General features: G+C 30.7%; 1 protein-coding gene across 1 annotated transcript in view; it reads right to left on the reverse strand.

The window, feature by feature from the left end:
- The window catches only part of LOC109603279 (forkhead box protein O), a 70315-nt gene extending 53911 nt beyond the window's left edge, over positions 1–16404 (reverse strand). Inside the window, exon 1 of the mRNA XM_020019766.2 lies at positions 15428–16404. Coding sequence (XP_019875325.2) covers positions 15428–15850 — 423 coding nt within the window. The 5' untranslated portion in view covers positions 15851–16404. The remainder of the gene's footprint in view (positions 1–15427) is intronic.
- Positions 16405–16498: the final 94 nt, after the last annotated feature.

Below are 16498 nucleotides of genomic sequence, written 5' to 3' on the forward strand. Positions count from 1 at the left end.
GGATTCAAGGTGTGCACTTACAAACTGGTTAATATTTCCTCAAATGAAGCACGACGTAAGGCGACACCGCCGTGACGTGACAGACTTTCTTCTGATTAGGTTGATTAGGAATTGAAAATTTCGGTTTTAAATGCTAATATAAGCGTTGCCTAATTTTATAGGTATACATAAATCATTTTATAAATTTCTATGTTTGTGTGAACTGTAATTGGCTTAAGGGAGTTGAGAAAAAGTTACTATTATTGGACTAGAAAAGGAAAGTAAATATTATTTTAATATAGTTAATACAAAATGTACAACAAAACAAGTCTAGTCCAAACGTTTAAAATAACGCACCTAACAAAAATGATATAAAATAAAAGTTACAGATAGAAAATACACATAAATCATTTTATATATTTATGTTCTCTATTAAACTTTTAACACTACTGTCCTAAGAAATAAGGAAACTAAAGATTAATTTAATTTATTACAAATCGTACTACTAATTTTAAAGGTGCTAAACTAATATTATTATATACACTTGATCTTTGATCATACAGCTTTAGTAAATTAGCATTCTTTAGTTAACTCTCCAATAAATAATAATAACTTACACAAAACAATGTTTGTATTGATCATATAGATGTAATTATTTGGCACACTTGAATTAAATAATAGGACTTTGTATTAAAATTAAATTGGGCAACTATGAAAAATTTAGCACTACTGGGCTAATACTTTTTGATGAAAATGTAGTTATAGCATAAGAAATTAATTAGTGCAACTGAAATCATTAATAGCGATGTGTCATTTTATATACTAAATAACAATTAAATATGTTATAATTAAACATATTCGTCTTCAAAACGTAAATACGTGTTTGTAGCCAAACTTCAGAGGTAATTCATAGAAGTAAATACTCTATATTAAAATTTTAATAAACTACGAGCTCCTGAGAATATTTACAATAAAATAAATGAAATATTTTGATGTAATAATAACTTTTAGGAGTTTGCTTTTAAAAACAGTTCACTAATTAGTTGTCAGCAAATCTGTTAATTTTATTTGTGTTCACAAAACTTTTAATTATTATTAATAAATAACAACCGGTAGATCTTCAGATGCAATTTTCGTCGAACAATATTTATTTACTTTGTCGAAATGCAAAATAATTTTGTTTGTCGCTCTTTTACAACTACTTATTTAATGTTTTCGTCATAATAAAAGACCGTTTCAACTTAGTTCCTTCAACTGTAAATAAACAATTCAGTTAATTAAAAGTTGTTCAAATAGATAAAATTAAGATTAATCCGGTGCGCTCGTCATATTTTTAATAAGATGGATTTGTTGATAATATTTGTTTACCTGGTGGCAATTTCGATACGTGGAAGTTAAACTGTAAATAAATAACATTTTCACGAGATGTCAATTAAAACTACAAATTGGCAAGTTGTTTATTCGAATAAAAAAAAACTTTCATTGGAACCACTTACACTTCTAATAATTTCGATGGTTCATAATTATTTTAGCACATCGAAAATAGTAGCGGGCAATAAAATGTCCAGTGGCGGTTTCTGCTATGATTTGTGGATGGCAAAAATGTACGCCACCCAATCGGACACATAAATAAACACGAGCAGAGTTACAGATCGCAAATATAATTATAGACACGCTAATGTATGTGGCATAAAAATCCCGCGGCTCATATTAAAGATCCAAAGAGTACTCAATTTATGGAACGTCCATAAGAGTTGCACTTAAAGCCCGGCTGTAAGGATAATGGAGGGTGCATATTGATTTAGGTAATTTTGTACAACTAAAAGCATCTACGAGGAAAGTATTGGTTATGTTGTAGTTTTGTGTGCCGACCCGAGTTGTCGGATGTCTTCATCTCTCCACATAAATAATTACCAGCAAAGTTACAGATCACGACCATCTAATTACACGCTTACTAATGTATGCGAAATAAAAATCGTATGCTATAGGAAATAGCATTACTAATATTATATAACCGGTTTGTATTAAATACACTGTCTATTATTAAAAGTAAATTTCAATGTCGTTCTCCTTCATACTAGGCGGATCAAGGCATGTTTCAATTCCTGGCTTCTTATCTGCTTCGATCCTTTTGGACATTGCGTCCAACGAACCAATTATTTTTAGCGACAATAGCGGAAACTGAAACATTAAATTTGATAATTTTAAGTTAACCTTCTATTTCGGTGCCACTCGGACAATTTCAGGACCACAAGTTATTAATACACCTTAAACATTAATTATGCAGGGGAACCCGCCAACCGTTACTTAATTTTATTACATAAATTTCATGAAAAAAATAATCCGAGAGGCGTTTTTCAGATGTAAACGAAAGGAACTGAAGCGTTTTGTTGATACAATAACCTTGTGTCACGTTTTGTTTATTATGACTGCTTCAGTGTCAATGTAAATAACCCGAGCTTTACATATTTGAGCTATGAATTGTTTATTTATTATTAATATTGTTGGGCTGTAGGCTTTATCGTTTTTTATGCCACTTATATAATTACACAGGCGTGTACCGACACTTTTCCAATCGTGCCACCAGAACCCAAATAAATAAGCGGCGTTCGATCGATAAAATATTTTTAACTGAATCAAATCATTTTTCTTTCGGTACCATGGACGGAAGGTAGGAATAAAAACGCCGGATCCGTCCCTGGTTCGTCTACACATGCAAATAATTGTACACAAACCGTACGCACTCGGAACGACCGTCCCTGTTGCTCAAGTCATTATGGCGACCTTCTAATGTTACGTTACGTCATTTCTCTACGATAGATACTACGCGTTACTTCAGAAATTATTAACCAGTTTGAAAATCGTATACCTTGAATTCAAGCCGATTTTTACACACGCCGAATAAATACCAAGAGTGCATTCGTTACGGGGGCACGTCGCTTCGACAGAGACCCGTTGGTCGGTCGCAAGTTTTCTTAATTGACGAACGTAAATTGGATGATAAGTTTAATTTAATGCACGTAGAATGGAACCCTTTAATTTGCTTAGATTAATATGGATGATTTTAAGGTCGAATGGGACATGAACAGTACTGTACTTGTAGAATTACGGAAAAAGGTGATCTCTTTCAGGATGTCAAAGCAACTGAAAGTTGATAGTTAATTAGAAACACTTTATCATAAGTTCATTAAAAAAATTATAATAGAGCAACAGGAAACGAGATAAAAAAAAATTCAATCAAGCTATAAAAGCTGTTCAATGTTCAATCAATTTTTGTATTTTTCTTATATAACAGAAAGTATGTGGTTAAAATTTTTCGGATCAGTTGTGAAATACCCTGTATATAAATACTATTACACATTACAAAAATGTCAACTAAAATTAATATTATTATTATTTTATTAATATTTGATATTTCATAAAAAAACACAGCCTAAAGAGTGGCAACACCATGTCGAACTTTCTTTTAATTAGGTTGATTAGTTATTGAAAATTTCGACTACAAATGTTAAAAAAGCGTCACCTAATTTTATACTTAAATCATTCTATAATATTAGGTATCTGTAGTAGATTTAATTGGTTTCAGAAAACTATGAGACATTTAACAACACAGAGTTTAAAAAAATAAAGGAACTGAATATTTTTAATTTTCAAGCTATTACAAATTGTATAACTAATTTTAAAGGTGCGAATAAATTTTATTGGTGATAAAACTTGATCTTTAATCTCATAAATTTATTTAATTAGCATTCAGAGTCTCCAATAAATAATAGAACATATACATTAAAATATTTACACATAATTATAATTATTTTTAGAATTTATATAGAATTATTTAATATTTTTATTAAAACAATAAATGTTTGTATTTTATATGTTAACAATTTCAGCAGTACCTATTTAGCTAAAGAAATTGTTTATACATTTCAAATTTGCATCTAAATGAACTGAAATTTTTATTTTTAATATTACTTATCTCTTTTAAAATATAATTGCGACAGAGAGAAAATAGAGAAAATGTTCTCTACAATATTATTATTAATTGTTTCAGAATTTATATAGAATTCTTCAATATTTGTGATACAATATTGAAAAAAAAATAATTAAATTCAATGTTTGCATTTTATATTTTAAAGTTTCAACAGTATTTTGGTAAAGGAACTGGTTAAGTTCATACTTATAGTATGAAACTAACACTACTAAATATTGTTAAATTTTTTTTTATTGATCAATCTTCGCTGCAATATAAATTATTATTTTTAATATAATTTACTTCATTATTATTATTAGTAGTTTCAGCAGTTTTAAATAATGGAACTGTTTATGAGTTAATGTTTGTAGTGGTTAATCTTAAATTAGTACTTCTTCACTACACTTCTTTTTGAATATTATTAAATGATCTCTAAAATTAATATTTTTCAATAAATATTTTACAGTTTTATTTCCACGAAAAAAATATAAAATTGATAAAATCAAAAAATATTTTTTCGAATAAAAGTTTTGTGATAATTTTTTGTTATTTTTGAAGATCATAAAACTAATTTAAGTGCAAAGTATTAACATAGATAAATTTATATATAACTTACTGAGTTCCAATGGTCGACTTAGTATGGCAAAGTCGATAATAAACTGAACAAAAAGTGAGAATATACGACGTATTCACTTCATTCAATGCTTTGCATTTGTGTAAGTGAATAAGATGCCGATGTCTCTTCTCCTTGTTCATTTTACGACTTCACTATACAAAATCGACTCAACTATACCTGTTTTTTAAAATAATCTAGCAACTTCAAAACCTATTCCTAGAACAATTCACTTGCGTTTATTTTTGCAAGTTAGTATTCCGCATCCAGGAACAATAAACCCGACAATAAAACCGAATACCGAATTTACAAGATAATTAATTGATTGTAAATTCGGTAAATTGATGTAAAAATCATATTGGACGTGGAACGAAAAAGATCCGGCTGTATCGGCCGGTTGGAATGTACTCACCGCGGTAGCTGAAGTTTAAAATTAGGCATGCCGCGGTATTGAGGCCAGCTTGACACGTTTCATTATAACGTTATAATACAGGTTTCTCCGAGAAGTGTTTCTTATTAAAAATATACGCGCCGCGGAATTTTTTATTCAGTGCTGAATATTGCACGTGGAAAAATCTTAAAACGTTGCAATTAATGACTAGTCGTTAGTCATGCAACGATTCTAAGGGAAACGATGCTTTTCTTTGAACTCGCGAGGTCTCTGTTTACCTTGATCTTATGTAATGATAAGTGACGGTTTTATCAGTGATATCGTTATTATTTACATTTAGATCAACTGTTACGGATCAACAGATCAAATTTATGTTGGATAATGATTGGATGACACACGAATTTAGGCAGTTTGTGGTTTATAACAGAATTAAATGGTGATTCTCGTGATGCACAATCTATTTAACAATGCTAAAATTGAATCACTGTCTGATAAAATGTAAATCATACATCTTTAATGAATATGGTTTAATTATCACAAACACTGAAAAATAGCTAAAATTATAGTTAATTACTTCAAAGCCAATTAAAGTATTAAAACATTATTTAGTTATAAATAGAAATACCTAACTCCTAACCGTCCATAAAATAAGTAGACGCCACACTTATAAATTCACGATTGATTTAAAAGTACCTTAGTAATAATTTTTATTTAAATTCCACACCAATTCATAGCATTTTATTGTCCCCATTGTAAATGATCGTACCGTCATTGCAACACGAAAACCACTTACACGCCGTGATTCAATTGACAACACACAATTTTAATAGCTAAAGTTTTCTATTGTATTAAACTTAACATGATGAATCCTTGTCATTCACCGGTTGTACCTACAAATGTACAATAATGAATTAGACACGGTTAAGACATAAATTATTAAAGGCTGTGGCTGTAAAAAGCCGAAAACGTCGAGTCTTTTCTCAGTGACGCATAGTAACGATGTAACCATTATAGTATTGTAACTTTTTATAGGAACCGTTGGTCACATGATGTAAGTGATAATTGCCGCTGAGCGAAGTGCAGTGGGTTCTAATAATTGAATAAAAAAAATAACCACACTTGTGGTTAATTTGCAATTTGATATCGTTTGCATCACACTGTCCTGTGGTTTGAATACACCATGGAAACCCACTGTTTAAAATGTCGAAAAATCGTTTATTCTTCGAAGTTAATAAACTGACCATAAGCTGTAAGATTCAGCAATTCCGGATGATACAATTGTTAAAATTGCCTTTTATCATATCTGTCGTTATTTCAATAAGTCAATATTTTTCAAAGATAATCAACTTCAAGGCTCCGTGTTTTGATTATCGTAATTTGGAGGTCTCAGTCATGTCTAACTAGATCTCATTGTCTTAATATTCATTATACCGACGAGAAATACCACTATTCAAATATTTGTGTAACTCATAGTCAGGCAGTTGAATATTCAATTAAAATTAATAGTAGATTTAATTTACTGAGCAATTACCACTTGTACAGTATGCGACAAAACCGATGCATCAAGGTCTCAAAAATGTTATAAAACCATTACGGAACGTACAACTTCAAAACAAAATTACACGCAATTATATCAGTTTCATGTATAACGATATAGTTAAGTACGGCTGCTTAAAAAAAACTAATAACTGTTATACGTTAAAGGTTACTAATGAAATGGGAAATGAGGATTTGATTACAAACTTGGATCAATCGAGTTTTGATAATAATTATTACAAATAATATTAAACCGTTTAATATTGAGGACATGACAAGTAATTGCTCTACACCGTCCATAAACTCCATACTTGAATTGAATTTGATGTTTACATTTCTAGTGGGAGTTGTTGTCCATGCTTGTAAATTATGTAGGTAATCTATAATTTATGAAATACAGTAGATTAGTATGAAATAAAATAGATTACATATTTCATTAGATACAACGGAGAATTATTTACTTATTTTTTGAAAAATCCCCACAGTAAAAAAATTAAAAAAAGTAACGGCCAATTCAAGCAGCAGTAAAGTTGGCCATCCTATTGTTAAACTGGTATTAAATGTTATCTAAAATGACAAAACGACAAGTGATACAATTATCTTTTTATTAGTTATTAAACTAAAACGAAATTAATTATTGTATATGTCCGACAATTTATTTATAATCGGAATAACCACTAAATAACCAGTAAATAATCGATAAATTAACACTATTTATGTGAATACGATTCAAATTTTATCCATGGCCTGTTGATTAAAATTTATGAAACTGTCCTGCACAACTTCAATGCCACCAAAATACCAACCGACACAAGTGATGAAACTTTTACGCATGTACACGTCGATTTATTAGTTTCGTGAAGGAAAAGAATTTCTGGCAGTGATCATTTATCGAATGTCACGGAAACACATACGCTTTAGGGGCGTGGGTGCGTTAATGAAACCACAGAAGAAACTTATTCCACATGGAAATGATGATATTGATTTTCATATGAAACACGAATGCAGGAAGGAAATCGTACGCATTTAAACATCAACGAACACAAGAGACAACCTGTTGTATGTTTTCGAAATACTAGACTCTAAACACTGCTTAACGAGGAAAACATGTTACGGATTTTAATTCGGATTTCACAAACAAGGATAATTTTCCCGTTCTCGGGGATTTTATTTCAGCTAAGTGAAACATCGGTGCTTATTAGATGAGCTATTCTGGTATGCCATTACTGTATTAATAAATCTTTATTATTTTAAATAAATGATTGGGACTTTTCCTACAAGTCCATTTTATTAGTGAATCAGCTAATCTTACCATTGTTCATAAGATTTAAATAACTTTTTGTTTGGTTTCTTCAAAGTCATAAAAAATAGTTTTTTATTATGTTTTAGTTCTTTATTAAAAAATCATAGAATGGAATTATGAGATAAAAACTCTGAGTGTATTTTAATTAAACTAAATAAAAATGCACTGATTCTAATGATTTAAATTTTAAATGATGATAGAATTAGAAATAGGCCTTTTTGCACGTACCTTTGATTTATTCAACAATTGACATACACATTCTATTTTAATCAACCGAAACGTTTCCATTATCCACATTCCGAAGGACAATAAATCTTAAAATAAAGGAATTTTAAGTTGATGAATCGTGATAATAATCGTTTTTTATGTGGCCTTCTGCCATTCGAATGGAACACCACTTCCCGTAGCGACAGATTCGATGAATTTATTATTCCTCTCTAATTTTTATATGGAATCGGTCAGTTCCTGGTCAATAAAACTCGCTTTATCTAACCTTTAAGATTATCATCCAACCGAAAACATAAAAAAGGAGAATTTTACAGGTTCACATTAATATGATAATACAATCATAAATGATAAATATATATTATTATGTAAATTAGACTTTAAGAATGCACTGTATTAACGCTATTTTTGAGGAGTTTATTATGTTACTATATTATCAGAAAAAGGTATAAAATAAACCTAAAACATCGGTAAGCCGCAAATTTTAGAAAGCGGCAATTTTTATTTATTTATTTATTTCAATTACTTTTATTCAGCCGACAAGGAATTACAATGACACAATCAAGATTGTAATATTTCATCCATTGAATATATCTTGACAAACGGGATCAACATTGATTCTGCATTGATAAAATAGAAATAACTGAAAAGAACTATATCATCTACATCGTGAAATATAAAATAATCATGTGTAACAGAAGGTAAAGTAAAAGTGCACTTTGATTCAGTCTCAATTGACCCACTTGCAACAAGACCCTAAATGCTCTCCATTGAAAATGTTCAATTGAAATCTCGTTTTTGTTACGTCTATGCCGTTCTGGATTTGCTATCCGAATTATTATAATTAATCCAGATGCGAAACGAGTGAGGCAGGTTATTTCGATGTTAAAAAAACTTATTAACAAGTTGAAAACTTGTTGCTGCATCTTGTGACTATATTGCTTTAGATATATATTTTCCAATTATCCAATTATATTCTCCAATAAACTGTATGCCAATAATCGAGGCGATTTGGAGTTATTCGCAGTTTGGATAATAAAGCTTCTACGTTCTGTTAATCCTACATTAATTAGTAACAGGTTCACTTCTCTCAGTTTAAATATTTAATTAATATAATTTGGTAGGTAAATGGGTTAAACATTACGTGTTTAATTAAGAAAAATTTAACAATGTGCCTTCCACACAAACATATTTAAAACAATAATAGATCATAAAAATACAGGTGTTTTAAAAAATCAATATATTTATACTGTTTAAGAAGGAGGGTATATAGGACGTTAAGATTATGACCGTCATAAATAATGGTGAATTTAGTAAAATTTATTGTGAAGGCAATAAAACCAATTTATTGTAAGTATTTTTTTCCGCACGGTACTTGATAAGCTGTAAATCATCACAATATTTTATTGTACTTCAAGAAGGAACGGTTCAAAATAACCACTGTAAAATATCTGTAAACTTTAACAATGAAAATATAACTAAAAAGTAAGAAAGAGGGTTCCTAAATAAATATCGTGATATTTAGGAAAGAAGGGACATAAAAACAAATATCAAAATTTATGAAATATATGAAACAATAATAAATAGAGGCTCAAATTTAATTTTGTTTGGCAACGACGTGAGGATAACTGTGGTAAACTTTTAAGAAATTTGCAAACTGTGTAACTGAAATTGGCCTTCCAGATGAATACGATGATGACTTACTTGCCTCTGGCACGGACTACAAAAACAAAGTAAAGAAAAGAAAAATATATTATTTTTGCTTGTGTTTTATTAACACATTAATTATTAATTATTTAATTTAGAAACAAATTTTATTTTCTATTTTTTTTTTTTTTTTTGATTTTTAAAAAATAAATAAAAGAATTTTAATGTTGGTGTTTGTGTCATTTACTTAGGTAAGTATACAATTATATCAGTTTTATTTATAAGTTAATTCTTTCTCGAATACGGTTAGGTTAATGTAACGAAAATAAAATTTGAAAATCGTTCGTTTTCCTATATAATCAAATTTTATTCTTGTTATCCGATTTTGACGTCTTGACATTAATTGATGATATGGTACCATTTTTGTAGGATATTTTTTTGCAAAATATCCCAGACATTGGGAGTTGAATTTATAAAATGTAAAAATTTCATTTTAAAGAGACTAACTTGAATCAGCTGACTTAAGGGCATCTAAACAGCTAATTAAATAATAATAATTATTTTTGATGTAATTAGTCATTGATATTTATTTCTTCTTTAGACAACAATTTCAATGTTAGTTCCCCTTATCAGAAAAAACCCTTAAAAATGGCACCTTCAAATTCCTTATAGTGTAAGTCATAAAAATGTTTTGATATCTTGAACAGAATATTTGGCACTAAATTTGAAGACGGATTTTGTTGATAATCGTTGATATTTTTCCTGGTTATTATGTTAAAAAAAAATAGAGTTTAATTTTACTGATGATTATTTGTTTTGGACTGTCCAAAAATAGAGCAATTTAAGCTTAAGTTTTACACAAATACACTACTATACTACAAATAATTTTTAATTAGAATTTTAATTAATTAATTCCACACTAATATATTGTAAAATTCTCATTATTATGAATAACTTCTACAAACCTTTTTTTCATGGAAAGCAACAGATGGTCAATAATAGTTGGATCCATATTTTGTCAGGACTTTTGCATAACCATGAATAAATCTTGCTGATTACTATACTCTTTGTGTCTTATTTGGTTATTTACTATCTCCCATAAGTTTTCAATGGAGTTTAGATTAGGAAATTGACATGGCCAGTTCATAACATTATTTTTTTCCCTTAAAAGCCAGTACTTTAAATATTTTGAAGGGTACTTCGGGTCATTATCTTGTTGAAAATAAAGTTTTAGTGGAATATTTTTATCTAAATACGGTACCATGTTGTTCAACATTTCTTATACACAAAATGATCCATGATAACCTCTATTCAAAGGAGGGGACCCATTCTAAATCCTGAAAAGGAGCCCCATACCATTACCGACCTCTCGCCGTGTTTAACAGTGAGTATGGTGTGATTTTATCACTCTAGATCGCTCGTTTCCAATCATTTTAAGATCCAGTGTAAAAGGAAACTGGCAAAATAAACTCTGGCTCGTCTGTTCTTCTCTGATAGTAGTGGTTTTTTAGTCTGGCCTTCTCGCATGAAGACTCCATAGTATTAATCTATCTCTTACGGTTCTTGAAGAAACATTAATTCCAAGTAGTGTCTCAAGTAGACCTTTTATTTTGCTGGAACTCAGGAAAAATCTTTTTTGAAGTAGGTTAAAATTTGTATATCCTGAAACCTATTGGTTTTCCTTGCTCGTCCAGTTTTATTTTTTCCTTTCACATTATCAAATCTTGAAAATTTTTTAAAACAATCGAGCGAATCGGCAAATTCACATAAAAAATTCTGTTTTTACATACTAATATAGCAGTTTACCTCTAAATACTCAAATTTCAAACATGAAGGTTAATTCTTTAAATAGTTTATTTTCAAAGAATTAAATGATTTAAATGTACCATTAATTGGTAAATTAGAAAGAAAATTTGATCTCTCCGTTAAGACCCCCGGTCATTTCAAAAACATTAATTTCTGATAAAGTCCTCCAAATTTCATTTTCATTCCACGGAGGGTTTTCAAAGTATTCCCTATAAAGAAGTCCATGGACAGACGATACGGTATATTATCCGACATTTTGATATTTCCAATGATCATCACGCTATATCGCTGTAAGGTGAGCTTTGAATGGGAAAACGCGTCGACTGTCCCGCCGTCATGGAATTGGGTTCCCGCATATGCAGTCGCCGTTCGCTTGAAATCATTCCGTCAAGAACACCTTGCCGACCTTGACTACTAAGCGCACCCAAAGTTTCATAACACCGCAGGCCTTGTCTTCCACGTGTAATGCGATTTTTTCCCATCGTCGTCCAATCGATTCCGCGGCCGAACGCAATTATTTTGCCCGATTAATACACACATGCGACACAAGCTGAACGTAATGCGGGACGCGCGCAGCTGCGAATCAAGCCAATTGTTTGCGGACCGGCGACGTATCATACGCCGAGTACGTTTACCAAAACGTTGGATTTCACGAACGCGCCATTTCTAGGAACGGGTACCGCGTACGACGTTATGAATAGGACTTGTTTGTTTTGATCGGTGCGGCACGTGCTTATTTACTTTTCTGATATTCGATTGGTGGCAGGAGATTTATTTTATATTGTGATTCACCACACTCATCGTCATAACATCCCAATATTTGGTACAGCGTAAACTGGGTAAAAGGTAAAATGCACGAAAAACTTCATCTTTGTAATATGTTTCGTTCGTCAAGGAGCCTCCTTAGTAATGATGTCACATTTTCATTTTCTATAATTCTCAATGTCACAAAGTTTGAGTATATGGAAGAGAAGGCGAATAAATAATTTAATGTTTACATCCAGTTAGTCATTGCGGTCGCTTAAATTACCTTAATATATTAAAAAAACTTTTTTAGAGATTTTATAAACTAGTAGAGGTATATTATATAAAAAACAATTTAAATAACTTTCTTTATTAATTATTAGAAATCATAATCATAAGTCAAATTTTTAAGGTGAATCCCTAATTGAATTTTTTGAAGTTACAGACTGTTAATTATATTTAAGTTATAAATTTTAATTTTAAAATATAGGGCAAGAAGGCTGTAATAAAAATATTGTGAATTTTCACAAGATAAGTAATCAAATGTCTTAAATTAGAAAGAAAAACTGACTTATAAGATGTGAGTGGTTTTAGGTTTCATACTAGCCATTTTACTCAAAAAAATGATTTTAAACTTAATTACACGTAGTGTTTATTTAAATATTGTCTCAATAAAAAACACTCATAAAAATGCCATTCTTATATACATTGCCTTCATATAGAACTATTTGACTTTTGGTAGTTCAAAAACGAAGGCTAATTAAAAAAACATTATTACATTTTCGAATTCTACTGAAAGATTCACTTTAAAGAAAAATTACTACTATAATAAATTATGTCAAGGGATGATATAAAAAATAAGTTATACAAATTTAAATAAATTTTGTTTATTATAAAAAAATATGTTAATATTAGAAAAAATCATAATATTTGGCACAAAATTCTATAATTCAAATTTTTACAGGGAATCCCTAATTTCATTGCTAATCATTTAACGGGTTTATAAGAGTGTCTGCTTATATTTTTTTATAAAGAATGATAAGATAAAATACAATTTAAACAACTCCCAAAATTTAAATTAATTAAAAATTAAAATTATTAAAAATAAGCTATTATTCAAAAAAATTAACTAAAATATTGTAATTAAAATAATTAAAGCAACATATAGCACAATTAGTTCTAGAGCTTCTTTTAATAAATAAGTTAACACATTCTCAATAGGTTAACATTATCACATAAACTACCAATAAGAAATGTAGAAACCTCTTATAGAAAATAACAATAGATAGGTTCTCCTAGAATTCGTTTAAAATCTTTAAACAACTGAAATAAGAAATTATTTATAATTATTATTAAAAAAATACATAAAATAAATATTTTCAAGAATTGTATAACCCTTGAAGAATATGTTTATTTATGTATTTATGATAAATTATTTTACTTTTTTTGGTTTTTAGAAGAATTCTAGAGAAATACGAAATACAAAAATTCTTAACCAAACGTGGTATAAATATCAAGGCATTAATGTCTTGATAATTACTAGTAATTATAATGATTATAATCAACGAAGTCTCGTAAATTCTACAATTTTATTTTTCATTTCCATTACAAAATCAGTAATTTTATTCTAAAAAATAACAATATTTTTTATATTATATTTTGAAAGTTAGATTAGTTGTTTAATATGTAATATTTTAATACCTTATTACGTTTTATATTAGATTTACGTTACAAGTGCTTTTAAAACTTATCTTTATCAAAAAATTACAAAGTTATTCCAAATCAGACTAGACCAACGTATAATAATAATAATAACAACAACAAACTCTAATGTAATGTTTATAAGGTAACTCACATGTGGCAACAAAGCTTGGTTTAATTAACGTCGAGACAATCTAACAACTTGTTCTCAAATAAACGTTTAATTATAAAATTAATATGATAAAAATCCATAATAAACAACCCGTTACTTTTTAAAAATCATACACGTGCCCGCAGTACCAATATGTTTTGACGATCACGTGTCACCAAAAATAAAAAAGAGAAACAAAACAGTGAAGCCCAGTTATTACGACTTATTCATAGATTACGTATTGAACGGTAAAAATTGCAGGCAAAAATACGTTTTGTTTGTAAACATCATTGTATTGGCTGGTGGTTTGTTTACAATTTGAATGTCTGGGAAACGACAAGTAAACAGGTACTGTCGCAAACACAATAAGAAACTGGGAATACTTGGTCACTTGAATTTTCGTGCTCCACATTCACTTCTCATCAACGCTCAATGATTTTAACCTATAATTGATTGAAAAATGGGAAACATTTTCTCGTTATAAAATTGTTTCAAAACGAAATACTGAGTTGAGATCTAATTTAGAAATAAATTATTTGAAACCAGTAAATTTCGATTTTCCCTCTCAAACACACTTGTTATGGTCTGTTCATAAGATTGAAAAGGAGCTTTGAATAAATGAGGTGCACTTCGTCTTAAATCTTTGTAAACATCTGTGTGATTAAGTGTTGTAAAAGATTTTATAGAAATTAACACGGAAATATAAAAGAATATAGAAGATATTTTAAAATGTTAAATGAATATTAATTAGGGGCAACTTAAGATATATATTATGTTGGATTTGAATATTTAACTCTTGAAAAATTATCCGACAGATAAAATTTTAAGCTTTTATAACAAAATATAATAATTAATAAAAATACAAATTCACATTTCAGTGGATATTTATTTGTGTATATTAAATAAATATTAAAATATACATTTTTGCAATATATTTAATAGTAATAAATATCCATAATATAAATTTAATATTTTAGAAATAAATTTACATTTTTAGATGACAAATAAAAATGGTTTCTAGATAAAGTTTGATGAATATTACTTGAAGGGAGATAGAAAGTACAATTTTAATGTAAATGTGAAATATAATTTAGGCGCCAATTATGCGCCTTTTTACTATTTGATTCTTGTAAGACAATTGCTTCTTACTTCCCTTACTATTCGTTTAATATTATAAATAAATAAATGAATAAATATAAATATATTTTCTAATACACAGTATACATTTATAACATTTCAAATGCTAAGAGGTTTTTACTAGACTAAAAAGGTATTTTCTGTAAAGAGATTGAAAATATTTTGTAATTATTGAAATGATCAAATGGGCGTCCTGAAAATCATGAAAAGAACATCCATCGTACCTTCCATCCTGCTGAGCTGTTGCTGTCGCCTTTATCCTTGAAGTAGGGCACATTCTGCACCATCCACTCGTAGATCTGGCTGAGGGTGAGCCGTTTATCAGGCGACGTGGTGATCGCCTGGGTGATCAAATCGGCGTAGCTCAGATTGCCCCACGCATTCCTCCTGCTCGAATTCTTCTTGGCGGGCACGGCGCTAGAGGGGACCGGCGCGGCCGACGGCAACCCGGAACACTTGTTGCCCGCCGCGGCGGCCGCGTTCTCGTCCGGCTCCACGAAGTTCTCGGGCCGTGGCAGCGGCCACGTGTTGGACCTGGCGCGAGTCTGCGGCTCGAAACCGTCCACCTCGGCCAGCGGCTCCATCACGCCCAGGTTCATCGTCTGCCGTTGCCACTGGTCGGCGCCCGAATACTCATCGGGATTCATCACGGCGATGTCGCTAAATTGCACCCGACCGTCCACACACACAACAACGCACACAACTAACTGCTGCTGCTGCTGCTGTTGCTGCTGCTGCTGCTGCCGCTGCTGCCGCCGCTTCTTACGATTTAACGGTGTCGACGGCGAATCTGTCTGCGTTGATTTGGCCGATCAGAAGTTTTCGGTTCACGCGTCCATAATGCCAAAGTCAGGTTAAGTTATACAACAACGACTGCCGTCAGCTAAATATATTCTGCGGCGCAATATATATCTCGTCACAGAATCACTACTACTGAACACAGTTCAACAAGTCATCGCGGCGAAAATCCTCGAAAAAAATAAACAACTCCAGTGACCACACTCGACGGCACCGCAAACTGAACGAGTCTCGTCCCAAACACCACCAACTATCCCCCCACGATCCTATTCATGTTGTTTATTTACATACGAAACGGAGCGCAAAAAAAAACTATCGACACACCGTTCACCAGTACGTGGAACGACGCAGTAACGTGGTCCGTGTGGCTCGCACTGTGGCGGACAGACAGAGAGTGGTGCGATCGCACGGACGCCAGTGCACAACGTTCTGTTTCTGTGTACGGAGCGTTGGAGGACATGCCCACCGGCGCATGCGCACTCGCTGGCGCCACGCAC

The sequence above is a fragment of the Aethina tumida genome, chromosome 3 (genome assembly GCF_024364675.1).
Source record: "Aethina tumida isolate Nest 87 chromosome 3, icAetTumi1.1, whole genome shotgun sequence".
NCBI classification, from domain to species: domain Eukaryota; kingdom Metazoa; phylum Arthropoda; class Insecta; order Coleoptera; family Nitidulidae; genus Aethina; species Aethina tumida.